A 20,180-nucleotide genomic window follows, 5' to 3' on the forward strand; every position below is an offset into this window, starting at 1 on the left:
AGCCAAGGTTGATAACCACGAGTCTATAAACATGCCTTCTTTGTCTTATACTGAATGGCTTTAATTTCAGTTCTATAATTTTCACTGTTGTTTATTTCAAAGGAATTATATTGTTATGGAAATCATTTATCATTATAATTATTGATAAATGATTTATATATATTAAGCTTACTAAAATCCGAAGTATTTTGTTCTGCATAATCATTTGTAACTAGATCTCCACCATTTTCAAGCATTTTCATTTATTTTAAATATGCTGAAAATAGGAAACAAAACAAAAAATACGAATGATAGTTTAAACCAGTGTTTCGCAAGCTTGGCAACTCTAAGATATGTGGACTTCAACTTCAGTTTGAACAAAGGATAGGCAGGATATATTTTTGGACAAGTGGCTGGTGACGCACCACCTGTTTACCAGAAGCAAACTAGTGCAGTTGTCTCCTGCCACTCTTTCTAACTCCAAAAGAAGGAGGGCACACTTCCAAACAGATCTGAGGGCTGCCTTCATCCACCATCTTTAAGAATGCTTATGGGACCAGTATAGGGCTCCAGAAGCAGCCTTGAAAATCAGGATGATGCTAGAGGCTATTTTTCACTATGCCAGCTTTCATTTTTTAAATTAAAATAATATATATTAAAAAAAAAAAAAGTAAAGTCATCAAGGCAAGGAGCCCAATGGGCACCAGCAGAAGTGTCCATAAGCACACTGGCGAAGTAAGCCCTGCATTGCCTGCTCCTGGTCTAAAACATTAGCACAATCAAAACACAGTGTTGGAAAATACATCATTTTAAATACAGTTCCATCAACTAAAAGGCATCTGTAAAAGCAAACTTTACAGCAAAACTCTATGTCTACCAAAAGGCAGCCAGAGATAGAGCAACACAGGAGAAGACCCTACCCCTCATACCTTGAAGGGAAAAGGCAGAGAAAGAGAGCAGGGGAACAGAGCAAGATACCTTGGAGCCAAGATGAAAGGGCTCACCTTAATCCCACCTGAGTTTTCTTGCCATTTCTTTCTTTGCCTCTTCCCTTGAGTGGTAAGCTATAAAGGGCTTTCAAAGCCTACATTTTATGTTAAAATGAACAATGAATGAAATAGTGTAATATAAGATTGGAATCACCAAGTACAGGTTAGGGTCACCCCAGTGGCAGTTGAAATTGCTCTCTCTCCACCACGCCACCTCACCACTTAGAATAATAATTGGAAACTGGCAAGCTGTAGGATAAAAATAGGGAGTATTTTTAAAAACAACTGCTTGAAGGAAAACAATTGGCAAAAACTCTGGACAGAGCACAATGTCTTTGCAATGTTTTGTTGCAATCCCCATTTTCACGTTCTTCCATGCTGATTTTAAAGACTTGCTGATCCAATTATTCAGCTAAACTAAATAAAAGTACAGTGTTTTTTGAACCAACTGAAGTTTCCAAAGGCAGCCCAACCACGCCAAGCATATTACAACTAGTTGATATGAAGCAGATGGAACTTCTGCACTTGAGGTCTGCTACTTTTGTGTTTTGGAACATCAGTGAAAAGGCTTATTTGCAACTCTCAAAGAAGTATAAGGTGGAATGGTTCCTTCAGTCCATTAGAGCTGCTATACCCATAGCAAGTCATGGCAGGACTGAGATCTCATGAAACTTGGTTGCTGCATAATTATATGACTTTCCAAAGTTATTCTTGCAGGATGCATATTAGCATGGCAAGTTGCACAAATAATTTATTTCATATTTATTCCTTTTCAGTTGAATATATTCTATTGTTGTCAAGTTGTTATACTCTACCACATTCATAGTCAGCTTTACACAATAACAGATCTACTACAAACAGAACTGTATTTCAGGGCAGTTAAAGGCTAGCCAATTAAGAAACGATTAAGCCACTTGAAATTGCTTTCACCTAATAGCAGAACAGGAACTTGACTGCCATGCTGAAACACCAGTGAGAGAATTAAAGTTCCACAGGCCCTCTTGCAAATTTAATAGAACGATTTTGAAAAGTGCCCCCAGACCATCAAAAGCAGACACACAGTTAGTAAGTATATCATCATCATGTATAGCAACCACTAGTCAATAAGATTTACCCAACTGCATAATCAGTTGCAAGAATAAATATTTTGTTGATTTATTTGTACTCTTATCTTTTTGCCTCCCCACTGTCTCTGCAGTAGAGGCAAATAACTCATAGTAGAAATTTAGCATTTAGGTCACAGTCATTGTATAGTTCTTGACCATCTCCTTAGGCTGGATGCCAATTACTTCACTGACATGCAACAGAAAACCACTTCAATAAATTAGGTTTAGGCAGACTCTTTTGGCATGTAAGCAGGATGAAACTTAAATTGAATCTTGATGAAATACTGGAGAAGGGAGATGTGTGGTACGTATATTCAGCCAATCATTTGGCTAAATTAAATCAAACAATTTGCTTGAATTTTAGAGGAACTGTTGGGAGAAGAAACCCACATATTTTAACACTGCACTCCCCCAAAATGTTTCTGTTTATATCGACTTACTCAAAACCGACTCTTGGCAAAGATAAAGTAACCATTGCCTATACAAAACGAAGAAACAATCTGCTGCTTGTTATCCCTGCCTAACCAGATGCTGGTCTCTGATGATGTAAGGCCTTTGAAAATTGCTTAATATCATGATGAAATACTGTTGCTGCTCAGTGGAATTATGAACCCCCTTTTCTTACATTGGCCTTTCTCAGTAGGCTGATCAGAGATGCAAAAATCTAGGGCATTTACTTCAATAAGCACGGAAATCTCTATGTACACAAAGAGTAGAATAAACATTCTCAGGGAAAAAAATGAAACCAGCAATTTTGTTCCAAGGAGATTATATAATATATACAAGCCATAACTCCCCTCTCTCTCTTTATTCTGCCTCCTACAAATTAGGTAGATCTGGCTCTGCCACTCTTTTATCTGTCCGTAATGACTTGAGAAGCTTTAGTGAAACCTAAGCAGCTGCCATCTGAATTAGACCCAATCTGGTTATTCCTCTCAGAGAGTAAAACATGCTGTTAACATAGGCAAAGATGAGAAGTACAGCAGTTTCTTCAAGTCCTAAAGGAAAACCTTAATCTGTAATTATGAAAATCATGTCCAGCAAAGTTTGACTTACAGTTTTCAAAAATATTTGCTTTTGACACTAGTTTGTTTTAAGAAATAGTATGCTTTGGGTGCTGAAGAATTGATAAATATTCTGGATTTAGTAGGATTGAGAAGATACAGTTTTAGCTTGCTTAAATCAGACAAGATTGAGTTGTAATAAGAGATGTTCTGGAAAAGTCATAAACTCAGCCCTTCTTTCAATCTCTAGCATTTTATTTATTTATCAAATTTGTCATTTTTTAAATAAAACTTTTTAAATTGTATTTTATTTTCACTTTAAGAAAACCTAACATTATTCTTTTCATAAAGATAATATAGGGCCAATAGCTTTTCCCCATAAGGAAAACCATGACCCCATTTTTGTTCTATATAATATATATGCTTTTTCTTTAGGCTATAAACTTCTCCTTAGACTGTTTTACTACCAAAACACCATGAAATATTAAGGAGTATAATCAGTAGGTTTTTCTTTACATAGTGTTTTTATGTATGTTATCTCTCACTGCATTTTTATATCTTGTTTCAAAAGAGACATTTCATGGGAGAATACAGCAGAAGGAAGACCATAAAGAAAGAATATTTTAATGCATGCAGTTGTTGGAGAAGATATAATCATATTTAGAGTAGATTAATTTAAATCAGTGGAATTACTCCAGTAACTCCAGACTTAAGCATACTTTGAGTTAGTCTTATTGAAGCCAGAAGGACTTAAATCAATTATTTTTTTCTAAGAGTGATTAGGTATGGATCCAAGGTATCTTTATATTTGTTTATTGGACTTATCTACAGTTGTTTAAAGGACATTGTTGGGTTTATTGATATATCCATTATTAGCTATTTCACAATGTACTTTACCATTTTAAACTTGTTGAGTTCAATGGGATTTGCTTCAGTTAGCAGGATGTTTGATGAGTTTATTCCAGAGGCATTTAATTCATAAGAAAATACATTTGGGATTACGATATTAACACCTGCAACTAGTCTCTGCTATCACATCCATCAGTGTTACATGTTTTACTGTGCATATGAATTAATGCAGCTTCCCTTAATCCAACAACCCCTTCAGATGTGTTAGATTACAAATCCCATAATTTCTAGTCCACTGGCTGACAATAATAATTGCAGTCTGACTCATCTGGAGGACACCAATTGAGGAAGGATAAAGTAAAGTTCTGTTCTGGTCTATTTGAAGTAACCCCCAAACATACCCTGATCATCAAAATGTAGTAGGTTTCCAAGCTTCTAGTGCCTCCACTGATTGCAGTGGGAGTAGCTGCCAGGGATGGGAACTGAATATGATAGTTTTAACTATTTCAGGTCCTTTATCAACTACAGATTACCAGTACAATATATTGCAGACTATATAATGTTCAAATAGATACTGCCAATTTTGCAGGTTAGGGTTACTGTATATGAGCTCCCAACTTAGTTGTATAAGTAGTTCTGTGTGAGATACATGCGCTTGCAAATAAAAGCATACCATACATTCATTGTTCACCATGCATATGCTTAAAACATCATAAAAATCATGGTTGTAATAATGAGGAGGAGGATATGGATATACAGTAATCTGAAACAGCCCTAACTGATCGCTTATACTTGCATTTGAAGAAGCACAAGAATATTGAATGAAATAATTGATGGAACATTGTTCCTTTATCATCCACTATCTACACTAACCTCAACAGTTTAATGCAGCAGACCCTATAAACAGAATTCCAGTGTGTCTACTGGAAGATCCAGAACTCTGTACTTTTCAAAATCTGTCATTGATAATGATGCAACTGACTCATAGAGCATGCAATAAAATGTTGGCCTCACAGTGCAATAGAAAGCTAGATAAGGTTCCTGGAATTATATAGGAGATTTCCAGACGGTAGTACAGTTAGGTCAGGACCTCAAGGCCAAAGTCCAAGATTTCACAGCTCAGAAGGAGCCAGCAAAGTAGTGATGGTGGTATCAAAAAGACCTCAACTGCTATGAGTATGCCAGTGACTAATGTGATTGGCGCTGTTCAGTACAGCATGTTCTTTCCTTATTCTTCTCTTTAGAAACATTTCAGAATCAACAGGTGATTAGATTCACTACAGGGAGTCCTTTTATTATTTTTTATTTTTAAAGCAAGTTATCATTTTCCTCAACAGAAGGATGTTATTCCCATCTTCAGAATCCAGATACATTCCTTTAACTACCTGCACATCTTGCCATTTCTTAATCATAAAGGTGGGATAAAAAATAATAATAATAAAATAAAATAAAAAATGTTAAATTAATTTTATGTTTACATCAGCTTTATATTTTCAGAGTCCCTAATGTGAACGTATTACATAGGAATTGGACTGTGTAATTATTTTTTATTGAAAACATGGCTTCTTCTGTTTTATGTCCCGCATTTACCAGATTTTGGTCTAAAATGCAGATAATGCAAGGGAGGTACAAAAGCACAGTTAAAGCTGTCCAACAGAACCATTTGCTGCCACAGTTAGGGATTCAGGAGTGAAAGGGGAAAGTGGAGCAAATGACAAAATGTGTGTTGTGACATCATGTGAAACCCCCATGTCCTACAACACTGAGATGCAAGCACAGAAAAGCAAGGATTGAGTTGTGATATCCTAACACACATTTCATCATCTTTTCATGATTGCTGTTAGCAATCTACCACAGCTCTGTTTGAACCCCGACAGTCCATAATCCATGATGATATCAGAAGTCCTTAGGCAAGACGCTATGTCTTTGCCATTTCTGGCTGTAGGGGATAAGAGACTATTTTGGCTTACCTTACAGGATTAGAAGAACTCTTGAGATCATGAAATGAAGAACTTGGGGTCCAGGGAAAGATATCTCTATAACTGTTCAGTGTTAGATGGATGACAACCCTGCTAGCAAATAGTAAAGCCCTAACATCAGCCCTAGATATCATATTCTCTTTTGTCTGACAAATAATTTATACCCTTTTTTTATTTGCTTGTTGTTTTTTTGCAGGGCCCTACTGCTTCATGTGCTTCTTTTAGTAGCTCCTGGTTCAGCATTTCTCAAACTTGGCAACTTTAAGATGTGTGGAACTTCAAGTCCCAGAATTCCCCAGCCAGCATGAAGTCCACACATTTTAGAGTTGCCAAGTCTGAGAAACACTGCCTGGATTATGTCACTCTGTTTTGGATGGAACTGAGACACCTACCTGAACTCGAGCTTCAGTGAGTTCTGTTCTTAGAGCCAGCTGCTCTCTGACATAAACATCAGGGTAATGTGTCTTCTGGAACACTTTCTCCAGTTCTTCCAGCTGTAAACTGGTAAACGTGGTCCGGTGTCTTCTCTTCTTACTGCTGGAAACATTGCTGTCACACTTATCTCCGAGTTCATCCAATTCTCTTTTCTCCGGAATCCCTTTCACAGGAGACATTCGGAGGTTGCTGCAATTGTCCAGCGGTCTGCCCATCTCGGAATGCAGTGGTTGACCCTCAACCTTCGTAATCCCAAAGTTCACTGTGCAGCAGAAGAAAATAAATGGGGTTGGCTTAAATTCATATTAAGTTTACAAGCATTTTAAAAAGTGGGTGAAAAACCAAACATTGCCTGTAAGAACACACTATGAATATAGATTGTTTATAGGAACATGGTCTACTCATGGGTAAAACCTGCTATGCTCAGACTTCCTCCTGTGTGATTATCTAGAAATTATAGGATGAGATAAGGGTATTCTTGTAGATTTTGAATGTAGTCTCACTGAGATTTCAGCATGATCTACTTTAAAGTGCTAATTCTATTTTTCAGTGCTAATTCTTTTCCAGTGAATATAAATTGATTCGTACTTAGAATGGAAAATCTGATCAATATAGTAGTACAAATGTATGGCACAGTACTGGGAATATCTTCTTAGCAGTAAATCCTGTTGTATTCATAGGAAGTTACTTTGTAGTAAGTCTCTTTATTTAGAACAATTCTTACTCTGTTCAATGGGGCTTATTCTCCATTGAGTACATCTAAAGCATCAGCTATACTGTGAAGCCTATGCATGTCTACTTTTCATTCACAATGCAGTCAAAGGGGCTTATTTGCAGGTAGACTAGCAATACTATCAAATATAATTATAACCAAATTTACTTAGGAGTAAGATCAGTTGGGGATAATGAAACTTATTGCTGAGCAAAGAATATGCAGAGGAACAGGCTGAACATACTCCATTTGGAAAAAAAATCAGTGAGGCTTTTAAAATACTTTGCTTTGGATAGACTATGTCCAGTTATTTTATTTTTCAGATTGTTTAACAATGAAAATTATTAGGGGTGTATGTATGACAAGGATTCATTAAAGGATGGAGCACTACTGAGTCAAGAATAATAGGAAATGAATATATTCCACAGAAAAATAATGTTCTTGGTTCTTAGTGGAGTGGCTTTGTTTCCGATTAGTTTATTACTGCAAACGGGTGCGGGGGGTGTCTTCAAAATCATAACTCAGTCAAACTGGTTATTTCCTATGTTTTGCACCGGTCCTATAAGAACCATTTATCTTCTCAAAAACACTCACTGTCCAAGATAAGGCTTAAAGTATTTTTCCCCCTTTAGCTCCTGAACAAATTCCCAGGATTCCCCCACCCCCCTTAAAATGTCACATTTCTAAGATAATTGATGTTACAAGTTTTTTTACAAGTTTGGGAAGAAAGAGTGATTCCCTCTATCCATAACAGTAAGCATTACAATGAATGGAACTTAACTTGCCATTCTGAACTTGTTTTTAATGTTCTCTGTCACTCCCAGTAATTTCATGACACTGCTCTGTTCACTGGGTGTAATTTTAACCAGACATGGCCTGCAATCTAGAGTAGTGCCCTTACCTATAGCTGAGATTCCAAGTAAATTCAGTGGAAAGTCCTACTGATCAAATGTATTTATGTTTTTACTCTTTTTTACTTATAAATCAAGATTGGAGTTGCTCTTTTGTCATACATATACATACATAAACACACACGCACACACCCAAAATAGAAGTATATAATTTAAGCAAAGTGAGTGACAATGACTTAAACTCTGCCAACAATATACTTTTTGGTTCCTTTCCTGGTAAAAATTTTATGCCATCTTCTAGCACGCTCCTTTAATGCAAACAAGAATTAAACATGTATAAATAGTGGCAAAATATTAGGCATTAAACAAAATAGCAAACTAATTGAATAATTTTATGAAATTGGTAGATGCATTAGATGTTCACTGCATTTCTCCATATATATATTGGTGTGTGTGCACACACATGTGCTGAGAAGTGATTCCTTCTGAAATCATTTGAGCTTATTCTTAGGTCATATTGAACACTGGGAACTTTAAAAATGATAGATATATCCTCAATTCCAATAATAAGGGAAATCATGCTATGATTCATAATTAAATTTATCTAGGGGTAATAAACATTGAACATAGTAGGGTTTACTTTGACCTATAGCATTATGTTATGTATAACCATAATATATTCAATATCATCCTTTGCTGTTATTGTCACAGCATTTCTAAGAAGCCTCCGAAAATTTCAAACTTTTTATAAACCTTTTTGTTCAGAATAAATTAGTTACCAGTTATAAATTAAATATTTGTATCTGTTTAGGTATGGAATAAAAAGGATCACTTTTTCACATTTATATTCTTTAAAAATTGTTACAAATACTGTGCTATAAAGTCAAAAGTTTGACCACTTTTAATTTTTACTGACTGTGTAACCAGTTGGCCAAGGCTGAGTCTGAAGTTAGAGAGCAAATCAAGTTTCGATTGCGAGTTCTGTGGCAGAGAACACATTGCAAAGGAGAAAATAACTGTAGCATTTAAAGAACAGAAATGCTAACGAATTCCAGAAAGTGGTTTTTTTACTAGAAGTTTTAGGCCAGCCTTGGGTTGTTTGTTTTGTTAATTGACAGGTTTTTGCACTAGTTATATAACGGAAGAGAACTCCAACCTCGTTAAACGGCTCCGTAACAAAGCATTTCTTCTTGCCTTGGTTTGCCAGGTTTAAAGAAGAGGTAGGAGAGAGGTGGAAGTGGGAGAACGAGGGGCAAGGGTTTCCTGATGTAAGAAGCAAATCTGCAAGTTAGAAAGAGTAAGGGAAGTTTAGCTAATGTCCTTGTTAAGGGGTTTTAGACGACCCTCCTTTGAAACTGTTGGGCTTAGGCCAGGATCTTTTCCTTATAAATCTCCCAACAAGCTGATTCCAACTGATCCTTATCAGTTGGAAGCGGTGAGGTGTGTGTCAGCCTAGTTTTTCGGAAGAACAAAGTCTAAGAGGGAAGCTTCTCAAAGACAAGGGGATTCGCCATCGGGAAATTCCAAAGACTTTCCAGGCTGGAAATGTGTTAATAGGCGTGCCTGGCCGCCGAGAAAGCTTTGGTCCAATGCAAGTTGCCTCGGAGTAAAATCCACTGAATACTTTTCACTTGATAAGTATGGGAATCTTATTGCAAACCAAGGATTTCTGCCTTGCTACTACTACCACCACCATTACTTGCTTTTGCCACCGTTGCGGGTGAAAGAAAGAACAGGCTAAGAAGGTTCTGACCCTTTTGGTGGTTTTAAATCCCGAAAGCTGAACTCCGGGTTTCTGATTTCCAGCATTTCATTTTGCTGGACTGCGAGAGTTTCTTCAACCTCGACAGAGCAGGCAGGCAGGGCGGCCAAACTACGCAGCGCTTCCGGACAACATAAAATTAACCCAAAGGGCAGCTGCTAGTTTGGGAGAGAGAGGAAAGAAGCAGCAGGACCACTACTTAGCTACGCAATCATTTATTTTCCCCTTAAATTAGGGAGCAAACGAAATAAAATTTAAAGAAAATAGCGAAGACAGGGACGAACCTATCTGCAAAGCAGCCAAGTTTAAAAATAAATTTTAAAAAATCGTTCAATGTTATCGTGTTGACCTATGCCTTCGCCCGAGTGGTGCGTTCTGTACCTTTTGGACAACTCTCATCATCCCCAGCTAGCATGGAGGTTGGGAGAGAGAAAGAAAGGTGTTAGAAAATACATTCAGAGACCGACCGACTGACCATGTCCCAAAGAAGCTCAAAATCGGAACAGGGCTCCGCCAGCCATATTCAAAAGTTACCTGGTCCTTCAGCCATCACCTTATTTCGTTCTGCCTAATAGTTGTTCACTGATTGCTCTTGCCTCCCCCAACACATACGCAAGCCTCTTGTGCTCTAATACTGGTGTAGGATCGCAAGTCAGATATTTAGTCGCAAAAGTTGAGCTGATTTATGATGCAAGTCACGGCGGTATGAGAGTTAGCTGAAATAGCGGGTGAAAATGAAAAGTAAAATGGAGCTCCGGTGCGCCAGTTCACCCCAAACAACTGCTGCTTTCTGCCGTCCTGTTTACTCCCCCCCCCCACCCGCCCGCGCCAATAATTCTAAGTTTAGCATCCCGGACTCTGCCTGCAGAACTTTTCGGGATTCACTTTCGTTTTGCTAAGGAAGAGGAAGATGCGCTATTGATGCTTACAAAGTAAAGGGGGTTGATGTTTCCTCCGTATAAGATCGATGAGTACATGAACCCAGAAAACCTACAAAGGGCACAATTCCGAGCTTATGGACCAAGACGTGCGTGTGTTTTAATTCAAACCAGCCTCCAAGGTTTCAAAGGATTTCCTAAAGCATGTTCTTCCCAGAGGAACGTAGAGAAAGAGCACCCAGAGGAATTCGTCCGGAGACAGTCGGAAAGTTCAAATATTCCCGGGCGCTTTCCAGACCAAACTTCTGCCTGTGAAAAGACTGCACGTGTGTGTAACTAGTGTGCCCGAAACTTAGCTGCAAGCATTGATCAGAAATTGGCAGCTACTTTAAAATGAAACGGCAGGCGGGGAGGAGTACACCTTGTATTTTCTCGATTTTTGAAGCGCGTGGATTTCCTTTAATTCACAATTATAGCATCCGGTCCTATTTTTTTTCCTCCCCCCCCCCCCCCGTCACGCCTGTTGATTTCAAGAATTGTTGGGCTTCTCTTCCCACATCCCGCCGCCAATAAACAATGTCTGCCAAAGGCCTCTGCGAGACTCCCCCCCCACACACACAACTCCTCCAACTTCTTCACTGCGGGTCCTGACTAAAGCGGACTGGAATCAGAAGGAGTCAGGGAAGTCCTAGGTGGATCGAGCCCAAAGAGTGCCAATCACAGCACGAACCCAGAACTATCCAACCGCAGTTTTGCCTGGCCTGTTGTGCTCTCTCAACTCGACTGATGATTTACGGTTCAGTGTGTTGTGCAAAGCCATGCAATTTGATGAATTGAGTAAATCGGGTTAAATTTGCTGTCCGGAGCCGGCCTGTTTGTGCCCTTAGCGGAGGGAGAAGAATTGCCAAAGATTCCCCCCAGTTCCCCCTCTCCCCAGCTTTCCGTTCTCAGAGACCGGCTCGGCTCCGTTGGCGCTGAGTTTCCTCAGAAAGCAGGGCCCTGGACAGGGTTTCGTGACAACCACCCGCCCGCGGCCCCCCCCCGGTTGCCTCACTTACCGGAGCCGTCTCTAGCCGGGGAGGTCCTCTCCAGCCGGCCGTGGGGAGTGTAGGCAGCCTGGCCCACGCATTTGCCTCCGCCTTTGCCATAGAAGGCTTCGCCGCCGTCTAGAGCTTCCATGACCTGCTCCAAAGGGGCTCCGGAGGCCAGGTAGAAATCGCCGCTTTTGCCCGCCGCCGCCGGGGGGCTCTTGAGGCCGAATTTGTCGCTCAGGAACTCCATAATCCTCGACGGAGCCGCGCTCGCCCCAGCTGCTGCCTGCCCGGCCGCCGTCCTGCTCGCTGGCTGCCGCGACGGAGGCGCCCCGACGGCGCTTTTTATATCTTGAAGCGCAGCAGGGGCTTCTTGCGCAACCCTCCCCGCGCCGCAGCTGGCTCCACCCCGCCTCCTGCCCCCCTCCCCCCTCATCAAAGCCTCGGCCCACAGCGAGGGTACGCTGGCCAAGGGGAGGGGGAGCGGCTGGGAAGAGTCCCTCATCGACCGCAACCGACTCACATTTCGGCCCGGATTCTTCCCAGCCCAGTGGATTCCTGCCCTCTCCCCGCCTCCCTTTCCCCAGCGACGCTGTCTCGACCCGAGGATTTAGCTTCGGCTCCGGTAAACCGGAGGAGAAAGACAAAGGGACCGATGAGCGGGAGCGGGGGCGGCAATGAGGGTGGAGGCGGCTGCAGAGCTGTCGCGTGAGCTTCAAAGCCCTGGCTGGGCTGGAAACAGAGCGCGACTCCGACATCGCCCGGGAAACTTCTCTGGCCCGCTTCGCAGGAAGTGGCCTGGGGAGACCAGCAAAAATGAGAGCGCTGCCAGGCTGGCGTGGAAAGCTGCTGCTGCTGCTGCTGCTGCTGCTGCTGCTGCTAGGAATTTCAAAGGAGCGGGTGGAAATCCGCCTCTTGGTCCAGCCCCATCCACGAGCTCTTCTCTGGAAGTAAGCGGTCCTCTTAGTGCCTTGCGGCTCCGGATTCCTCACTCCGGATCTGAAACAAACCCAAGTGTGTGACTGGCTGGGTAGGATTCCAGAGCGTCCCCGGTTTCAATGTGCCACCTCCGTGGTCCTGCGTCTATTTTCGAGGAGTCGTTTACCGCCAGAAGCAGCTCTGCCTAACTTAAATCGACTCGCAGGCCAGGGAACTCGCCTCCACGGAAACGCGCGTCTCTTTGCGTGAGCTCTCGGGATCCCAGAAGCCCTCTGGACACGAGGAGGGCGCAGGTATTGCCAAGTAACCCATAAGACGGCGGTTTCGCAGGAGGACATCTCACCCACCAAAAGACACAGAGAGATGTTTGGTATCTTGCCTTTTCAACCAAAGTTTTCAGCGGCTTAATATTTCAAGTGGATGCAGAAGGATGTGTCTATGCGGATTTGTGGCAAGGAATTGCAGAGAAAGGACCTATACCTTGGGAAGCCTTTTGGAAATGACTGATGATGATGATGATGATGATGATGATTAAATAACAATTTTAGTGTGTTTAACTGGAAAGCCAAACTCTGTAGCATCTTGAAGGTTAATTAAGTAATTAAGAATGGCTTCTTGAGCATGTGGACCGTAACCTAGGAATTAGGAAAGACCTTCTCCTCCCCTCCCCCCCTCCCCAGCACCTTCAAAAGGTTAATCTTTAAGATGCTACAAAACTTGTACTGTTTAATTCAAACCTGCCTCATGCATAAGTGTGGCAATCGTGCTAAGATTGATTTGTTGTTAAGAAAGCAATACACTGGAATCCAAACCCTTATCTGATGTTAATTCTTTCATTCCAGGGAAATATGCCAGGAATGCTGAACCCATTCTCATCTTTACCCTTCTTGCATCTCCCATGACGACCTATATTATGAAAACTCTTTCGAGCAGATTTCCCAGTCCCCTACGGAGGCAATCCTTTATGTTCTTAGATTTTCCCCTCCGTTTCTAGCGATCGTCGGAATCGTGTGCATAGTAGACACGTTTCGCTTTGTTATGGCCTGTGGCCCGGAACATTTATTGTACTGATATTGCACTATATTTCTCCTCTCGTCATCGCACTCTTCCCTTGACTCTGAACTTTGCAACTCCAGGGTAAGAGAAACAGGAAGGGGGAAAAAAGTTCTGAAGCCTCCCTGGCCTCCTTTGAATTGGGGGTGGGGGGTGTTTTATTACATAAATAACAGAAACTCATAAAACATTGGTGCTATTTTTTCCTATCAGAACCTCCCTTCGTTGCGGAGGGGGGTTTTCGGGAACAACTGTTGGGTGGGTGCCCCGGGGGAGCGGGATCTTGAGAGGCGAGACACTAAATAAATAAAGCGGTTCGGTTGGCCAGTTTTCGGAAGGCTTTGAAATCACTGAACATTTTGCTAGGAATTTCACTGCAGCCTGTCTTCTGCTCCAAACCTCTGCCTCCTCCTTTTCCTCCGGATGCTCTTGATGCTTCTTGATAAATATTGGAGACCAGGGGAAAACAGGAGCTCCTGATTTTTTTTTCTAAAACTGAAGTAGGAGGGAACATGCATCTTCAGACCCTCAGAACTGTCGTGACTTCGGGATATTGTTGTTGCTGTTACTGAATGTTACACATGAGGTGGGAGCACTAGGCAGACTTCTGCGCACAGGCCGCCCTCTCCGGTGGATTCTTCTACCCAGTCCAGGCGGGAGCTTTGAGTAAAAGAGCTTCTGCGCGGGTGATGTTGCACTCTGTAGAATCCCAAACAACGTTTCTGTCACTGACGACCCTCTAAACTACACATCAATGAATAGCGATTTCCCGAGCTGACCACGAGATTCCGAAGTCAATCCCAAACTATTTCAGTTGGAAGAGCCAGTTTTTTGCAGGAGTCAGTCAAAATCCATTAAGGTCAGTCACAAAAGTCGTCCTACGCTCGTTTCGAACAGTCCATCCCAAACTGACTAGAGGTTGGATTGGATTATTGGCACAGAGAGTTCTGCGATCAAGTAAGGGATGCGCGACCGGGGACTGTTTGCTGGCTTTGTGGGCTCTCCTAAAAAACAGCCGTCTCTGCACACTGGTCTCAGGCATAAAATCCTGGATGCGACCAGAAACACACGTGACTGAGAATCAGTTTCCATCGAAGGTCGGGGTTGAGATGATAGCCTTCCGCTGCGCCAGGTAGAGCGAACCAGTCACAAATTTTGACAAGGGAGGAAGGTACGGAGAATTTCAGACGCGAAGCAACTTACTACATTAACAACCGGGATGGGACTGCGTTTAGCAAGGCACTAGTGCAGAAAAGGCGTCTAAAATTCAGTCCTTCTAAGGTGTATACTTGAAAATCGTCACAGGAGCTTAGGATAACCTTCTCCCGAGTTCCGAGGTCCATCCCTTTCTCTCCATCCCTCCCCAGCCTTCATCAGCCGAGAGAGATGCGCGTTTCTGTATCTTTGAAATGAACGTCATGTGCGCCCCTCTCCTCGCCATCAGAGGCAGCCGACACCAGGAAAGAATGGAAGGGGAGAGTAAGGAGGAGCCCGGGAGTGTTGAGCAGGCCAAACACCCGGTTCCACCCGGCCTCTTCTCTTGGAAGCCGCCGGGAATTCGGGGGATCACCTTGTTTTCTTCCCGTGTACTTCTGCACTCTGTCCAGGGGCTTTGCCCTGGATTTAAGGAAGCGATGGGACCCCTCGCCAGACAAGCTCCGTGATTTATAAGCCTTGGTTGTGATAAGATCGAGCCCAGGGAGGGACGAGGGAGGCGACCAGGAGAATCCTTCCCTAAAGGGCGGGGGAAAGGAAAGGAAAGGAAAGGTTCTGCTCTCCGGGTTCGGTGAATCAGGAGACCCGAAGCCCCACCGGAATCTTTCTTCGCAGCTATTTTTGGGTTACCTTTAGTGAGCCGCTTTGTTCCTTGCCTTGACTCCCAATGACTCCCAGGCCCATGGCATCTTCAAAGCCGGGAGAAGCGCAAAAGAGATCGTGCCAGAAGATGCTTGCGAACGTGGCCTGGGAGGAGAGGAAGGGGCCCTATTGCTTTCCCTTTCCTTTCCTTTCCTGCCCTATCTTGTCTTCCCCCACCTCACCCCGCCCGCTCCGACGAGTCCGAGGCTCAACCGCTCTGAAGAGCATCCTCCTGAAGGGCGCCTTCCCCGGCTGCAAAAGCCAGACGGCCAGGCTTCTCCCAGCGGCCGGGAGGCAGATGTGAGGCTGTGTTTCCAGAAGTGCAGCCTTCCCCGGACCGGCTGCAGGAGGGTGTCGGCTGGATCGGGAGACGGTTCTTGGCGGGAAGGGGTGTGTGCGAGAGGAGGGAAACAGTTCCTGAGATAACCTCGGGAGATTTCCCGGGCAAACTGCCTCCCCGCAGCCGGGGCCGGCGGCGAGGAACCCGCCTGTTAACGGACGGCGCTGAAAAGTGCCGCTGACGAGCTGCGTCAGCCTTCAACGTCGGGTCGGCCCGACTGTTCGCCCTTCAGAGGGTGATTGGGGGAGCTAATGAGCTGCAGGAGCAAAGGACACCTCGCGACTCGTAGCTGGGGGTGGGGGGCGGTGGAGAGCCGCGCGGCCGGCAAGTTGCTGGAAGAAAAGGTAGAGGGAGAAAGGAAGGAAATAAATGAAAGAGTAGAGCAGCGCTGTGTATGTTTCCAGCGGGGGTGGGGAGCGTTCATCATCCGCCTCTGCTAAGAACAACCTGATTTACCCGAAAGTAAAACAATCGTGGATTTAAGATAACTATCCTCCACATAAAAGAAGTGGGGGGGGGGAGATTATGCAGAAAAAGAAAAAAAAGCACTTGCCTCTTTTTAGTATATTCTCAAATAATTTTAAAAGGCCCTTACAATTAAGGATCAATTACTTGATTTAAAAGCTCCCGTTCAAATACTCTAATGCTCTTAGTGCCATGCAATGGAGCCTCTTAAAAACAGCCACCAAATATCTGCTTCCCTGTAGCTCAACAGGAAGTAAAAAGGGGAGCCCCGTCTTCGAGAGCCCTGCTTCCCCGTTAGCGCCGCTGCTCGGCTCACGTTTTCCTTTCCACCCAGCCCCGTTTCACAGGATCCAGACTCGCACTGACACAGTCACTAGAATGCCCCTAAGGCTTGCGCGACCTCTTCCCCCTCATCCAGAGGGAGTTACGAAGAGAATACTACTGTTCTTTCAAACACGCTGGCAGCCTTCAAGTAAGAGAAAGGTCATTAGGCTCTTCCATTCATATATTAACTGGTCAACTCCCCTTCCCCATTATTCCGCCCTTACGACTTGCTTACACTGCCCACTTTCTTCCTGGTTCTCTTACCTTTTTCCTTAAATCGTCCCCCTCTCCCCGCATCAATTCCTGGCAAACTGGGAGCTTCCCCCTTCTCCCCTCCCCCAAGTTCTAGCCTTTCAAAAAATCGCCTTTGGAAATCACCTACAAGGAACACCTCACAGATTCCGTTCAGCGTTGTCAATTTCAAAGTCCGCGTTAATTTCAAAGAGGGTCTTCCAACCGTCGTCTGTTTCAATGGCGCTTGTTCCTCGGGTCCCGTCCCCCCACCCACATCTCTCTCTCTCTTCCCCCCCACTTCCCACCCAGCATTCAGGAGAACGCCACGGCTAAAGTTTAGAGCTGGCCTTCGTATCGCGTTCCTTCTTGCAGACAAGGCATCGATTTTATTGCCTGCCTTGCAAAGCGGCGCATATTTGTGGAAATAAAGCCGGCACCGCGTCCAGGTTTTCCCGTTTCCTTGAAAGTGAACGGCAGGGGAAAGCACGGACTCGCTCAGAAAGAGATTTCTCTCTGGACCCCTCTCCCAGGGATTTTTGGAATATAAACCCACGATTATTTACTGAGTAGCCTAACAAGAATGAGTGATATTTTTAAATGCTTCAGTTCTAGACAGGCGGGGCAGGAAGCAGCGGAGCAGCCTATTCGACTTGTTCGTGTTGTGTAGATAAGAACAAAATGTTCCTACCTCAAATTTTCTGTGCGTTGCTTATTATATGGTCTCCAGACTCAGGTAGGTTATCCCTGGGGGGAAAAGGTGTGTGTGTGTGTGTGTGTGTGTGTGTTCTGCCTTGTTCAGATTTCATTGCAGGGAGCTCCTATCATTATGGTATTAACAATTATTATAAATAAAAATGTTCTATTCAACCTGAGTTCCTTGAGTGGCATTATGAATCAAAGCCAACCAAACACCTCTAAAGGGAAGGAAGTTTACCTAGGATACAGCTAAAGCTGGGAAGGTGCTGAACTACTAGAAAATCTATACACAGGGTGATTTAGGGTGCAGTTCTCCGCACTTCGAGAAAAAAAAGTTCCCTTCGTCTCAAGAATCCCCCTGTAATAGTGCTTTCTGAAATAGTGCTATTAAGCTGTAGGCTATTACATTTTAGGGATGGAATAAACATCTGGGGAATATGTGAGAATATGCTTAGATCTGTCGGTCTACTTTATCACCAGATCCGATTTCACAACATCTTAAACTCCAGCCCAATAAAGATCCGGGTGTTGGGCGAAGACCCTACAAGTAACCTGGGACCAGCGAACTTCCGGCGTGACAAGCTCGCTCGTTGTCTTCATGCAGTTCATATATAACAGGTCTGACTCAGCTGACTGAGTGTGACTCTCGATAAGTGAATATGGGCTTAGGTGCCACTCTAATTCTACTTGGCCACTCAGGTAAACCCCACTGAGTTCAATATAGTTATTCTTAGGGGTGTACGTGTGCACTTATACCCAGGCACACACACATTTCAACAATCATCCACACTTCTCTGCTCCAAAATGGATGCCACAAACCGAGTTTAAATAAAAATAAATTCCCCTGAAAATAAGGTTTAAGTCCACTACACATCCCATCAGAGAAGGAAATGAGAGCAAGCATGTGGTTTAAATTCCGATTGATTGGTAGGGTGTAAGCCTTCGGGTTGGACAGAGGATTATCCAAAGCCTTCGGGGCAGATCACTGTCCGCACCCCAACCTTTCCCTCCACATTCCTGTACAAAGTTTAGACCAACTCACTCAGCGACGAGCTTGAAAAGAGGATTCAAACGTGGTCGAGGGAGTGGGCAACTAACGCGCCTGAAGAGTTCCGACCTGGAGTGCACCGCACCAGAGCAGCATCCTGATAGGAAATTATCTCTTTCAAAAATAAAACAATCAAATTCTGGTGAAGTCAGCGCTATGACTCCAGAATGCAGAGGATTTTAGCATCCCCTTGAATCTTGTGTGTGTCTCACCAGAGCTCCTGCCAAAGCTCCTCTGCTAATCTTATGTTTTAAAGTGTCGCAGCAGCTCAGCCGCATTTTATGACTTTAGAAGCAGTTTAAGGGAAAGTGATGTTCATGTAATTCCTAGCCCCGCCCACGGTTTAGACTGAAGGCCCCTGGCCCGGCCCTCCAAGACCGAGGGCGCCCAAGGGCGCTGCGTCCCTCCTTGGTCTCCGAAGGGAAAGAAATCGGCTGCTGTTGCCACGGCTTTGTTTAGGGCCCTCCTTGCCGTCTGGCCCTAAACTGGCTTCCTATTCAGATGCCCAGCGTGAAGTAGGCACCAAGGAACAGGGACCCAAAGCCCTGTCGTGGCGGGGATGCCTTTCATTCTCTTCCTCTCCGAAGCAGAAGCCCCGCCGCTTTGAGAGGCGGGAAGCGGGCAGAGAAGGAGCAGGTCGCCCTTCGGAGCCCTCCGCGCCCAAGAAAACGACTTGGGGCCGGTCGTCAAGGCTTGGCTGCCTGCCTAAGCCGTCCAAAAGACTCCGACACCTTTCTTGCCTCTCTTGGCTCAGGAGGAACGGCAAGAAAACTCTTCATAACATATCATCTTTCATAAAGTCGAAATGCATCTCTCTCTCTCTCTCTCTCTCTCTCTCTCTCTCTCTCTCTCTCTCTCTCTCTCTCTCTCTCGGGTTTACGGTCTTCAGTTCCTTCTCCAATCAGAGGCGGGCGCGGGGAGTGGTTTTCCCTCTGTCTGAATGGGCACGTCTCCTTCACAGAAACGGTGAAGGTCAACCTTATTTTAATCCCTTAAGCAACCTTGCTGTGCTCAGGAGCGGGGCTAAAGAAATACAATCGCCCTCTGGACCCTGACCAAAGTCCGTCCTATGAACGTTTTGTCGGAAAATCCCACGACGGAGTTGAACAGGATTTAATGCCAAGTTAGCTTGTCGAGGGTTGGAGCCCCCGTCCTACATTTTCTTCCCAACAGCAGTTCTCCAGATGCGCTGAAAAGTTCACATGCAGGGCATGAACTTCATCTCCTTCCCTGCCCCTGTCAGCGTTTGTTTTCAGAATCTGTGGGTATACTATTGTTGTTCACGGAGGATCCGTCAGTGGATCTGCCACTTATTTATTTGCCTAATCGCCATCTCACTGAGGTTCTCAAGACATTTATTCCAAAATCCCAGTGAGATCAGGTGGGATCTTCTCTGGCAAGTGGGCACTAAACTGCAGCATGGCTCTACACACAGGTTTACTAAGTTCTATTTAGCTCTGCGAGATCCAACCCCCGGAAGAGGTGCTAGGATAGCTTTCTTAAACCTTAACCTATGACAACAATCTACTTTAAAAATTACCAGTGCTTTCCCCAACCTGATGCCCTCCAGATGTTCTGAGCTAGAACACCTATCATCATTGGTCCTCAGAGTTGAGGATTATGGGAATCTACTCCAACATAACTTGAAG

The 20,180-nt window shown here is 44.0% G+C and overlaps 1 protein-coding gene across 1 annotated transcript in view; it reads right to left on the reverse strand.

Moving 5' to 3' along the window:
- The window catches only part of ALX1 (ALX homeobox 1), a 35,250-nt gene extending 23,423 nt beyond the window's left edge, over window positions 1-11,827 (reverse strand). The window contains exons 1-2 of the mRNA XM_063308455.1: window positions 11,603-11,827; window positions 6,299-6,603 (exon numbers count right to left, since the gene is read on the reverse strand). Coding sequence (XP_063164525.1) covers window positions 6,299-6,603; window positions 11,603-11,825 — 528 coding nt within the window. The 5' untranslated portion in view covers window positions 11,826-11,827. The remainder of the gene's footprint in view (window positions 1-6,298; window positions 6,604-11,602) is intronic.
- Window positions 11,828-20,180: the final 8,353 nt, after the last annotated feature.

Source organism: Candoia aspera, chromosome 7 (genome assembly GCF_035149785.1).
Source record: "Candoia aspera isolate rCanAsp1 chromosome 7, rCanAsp1.hap2, whole genome shotgun sequence".
Taxonomy (NCBI): Eukaryota; Metazoa; Chordata; class Lepidosauria; order Squamata; family Boidae; genus Candoia; species Candoia aspera.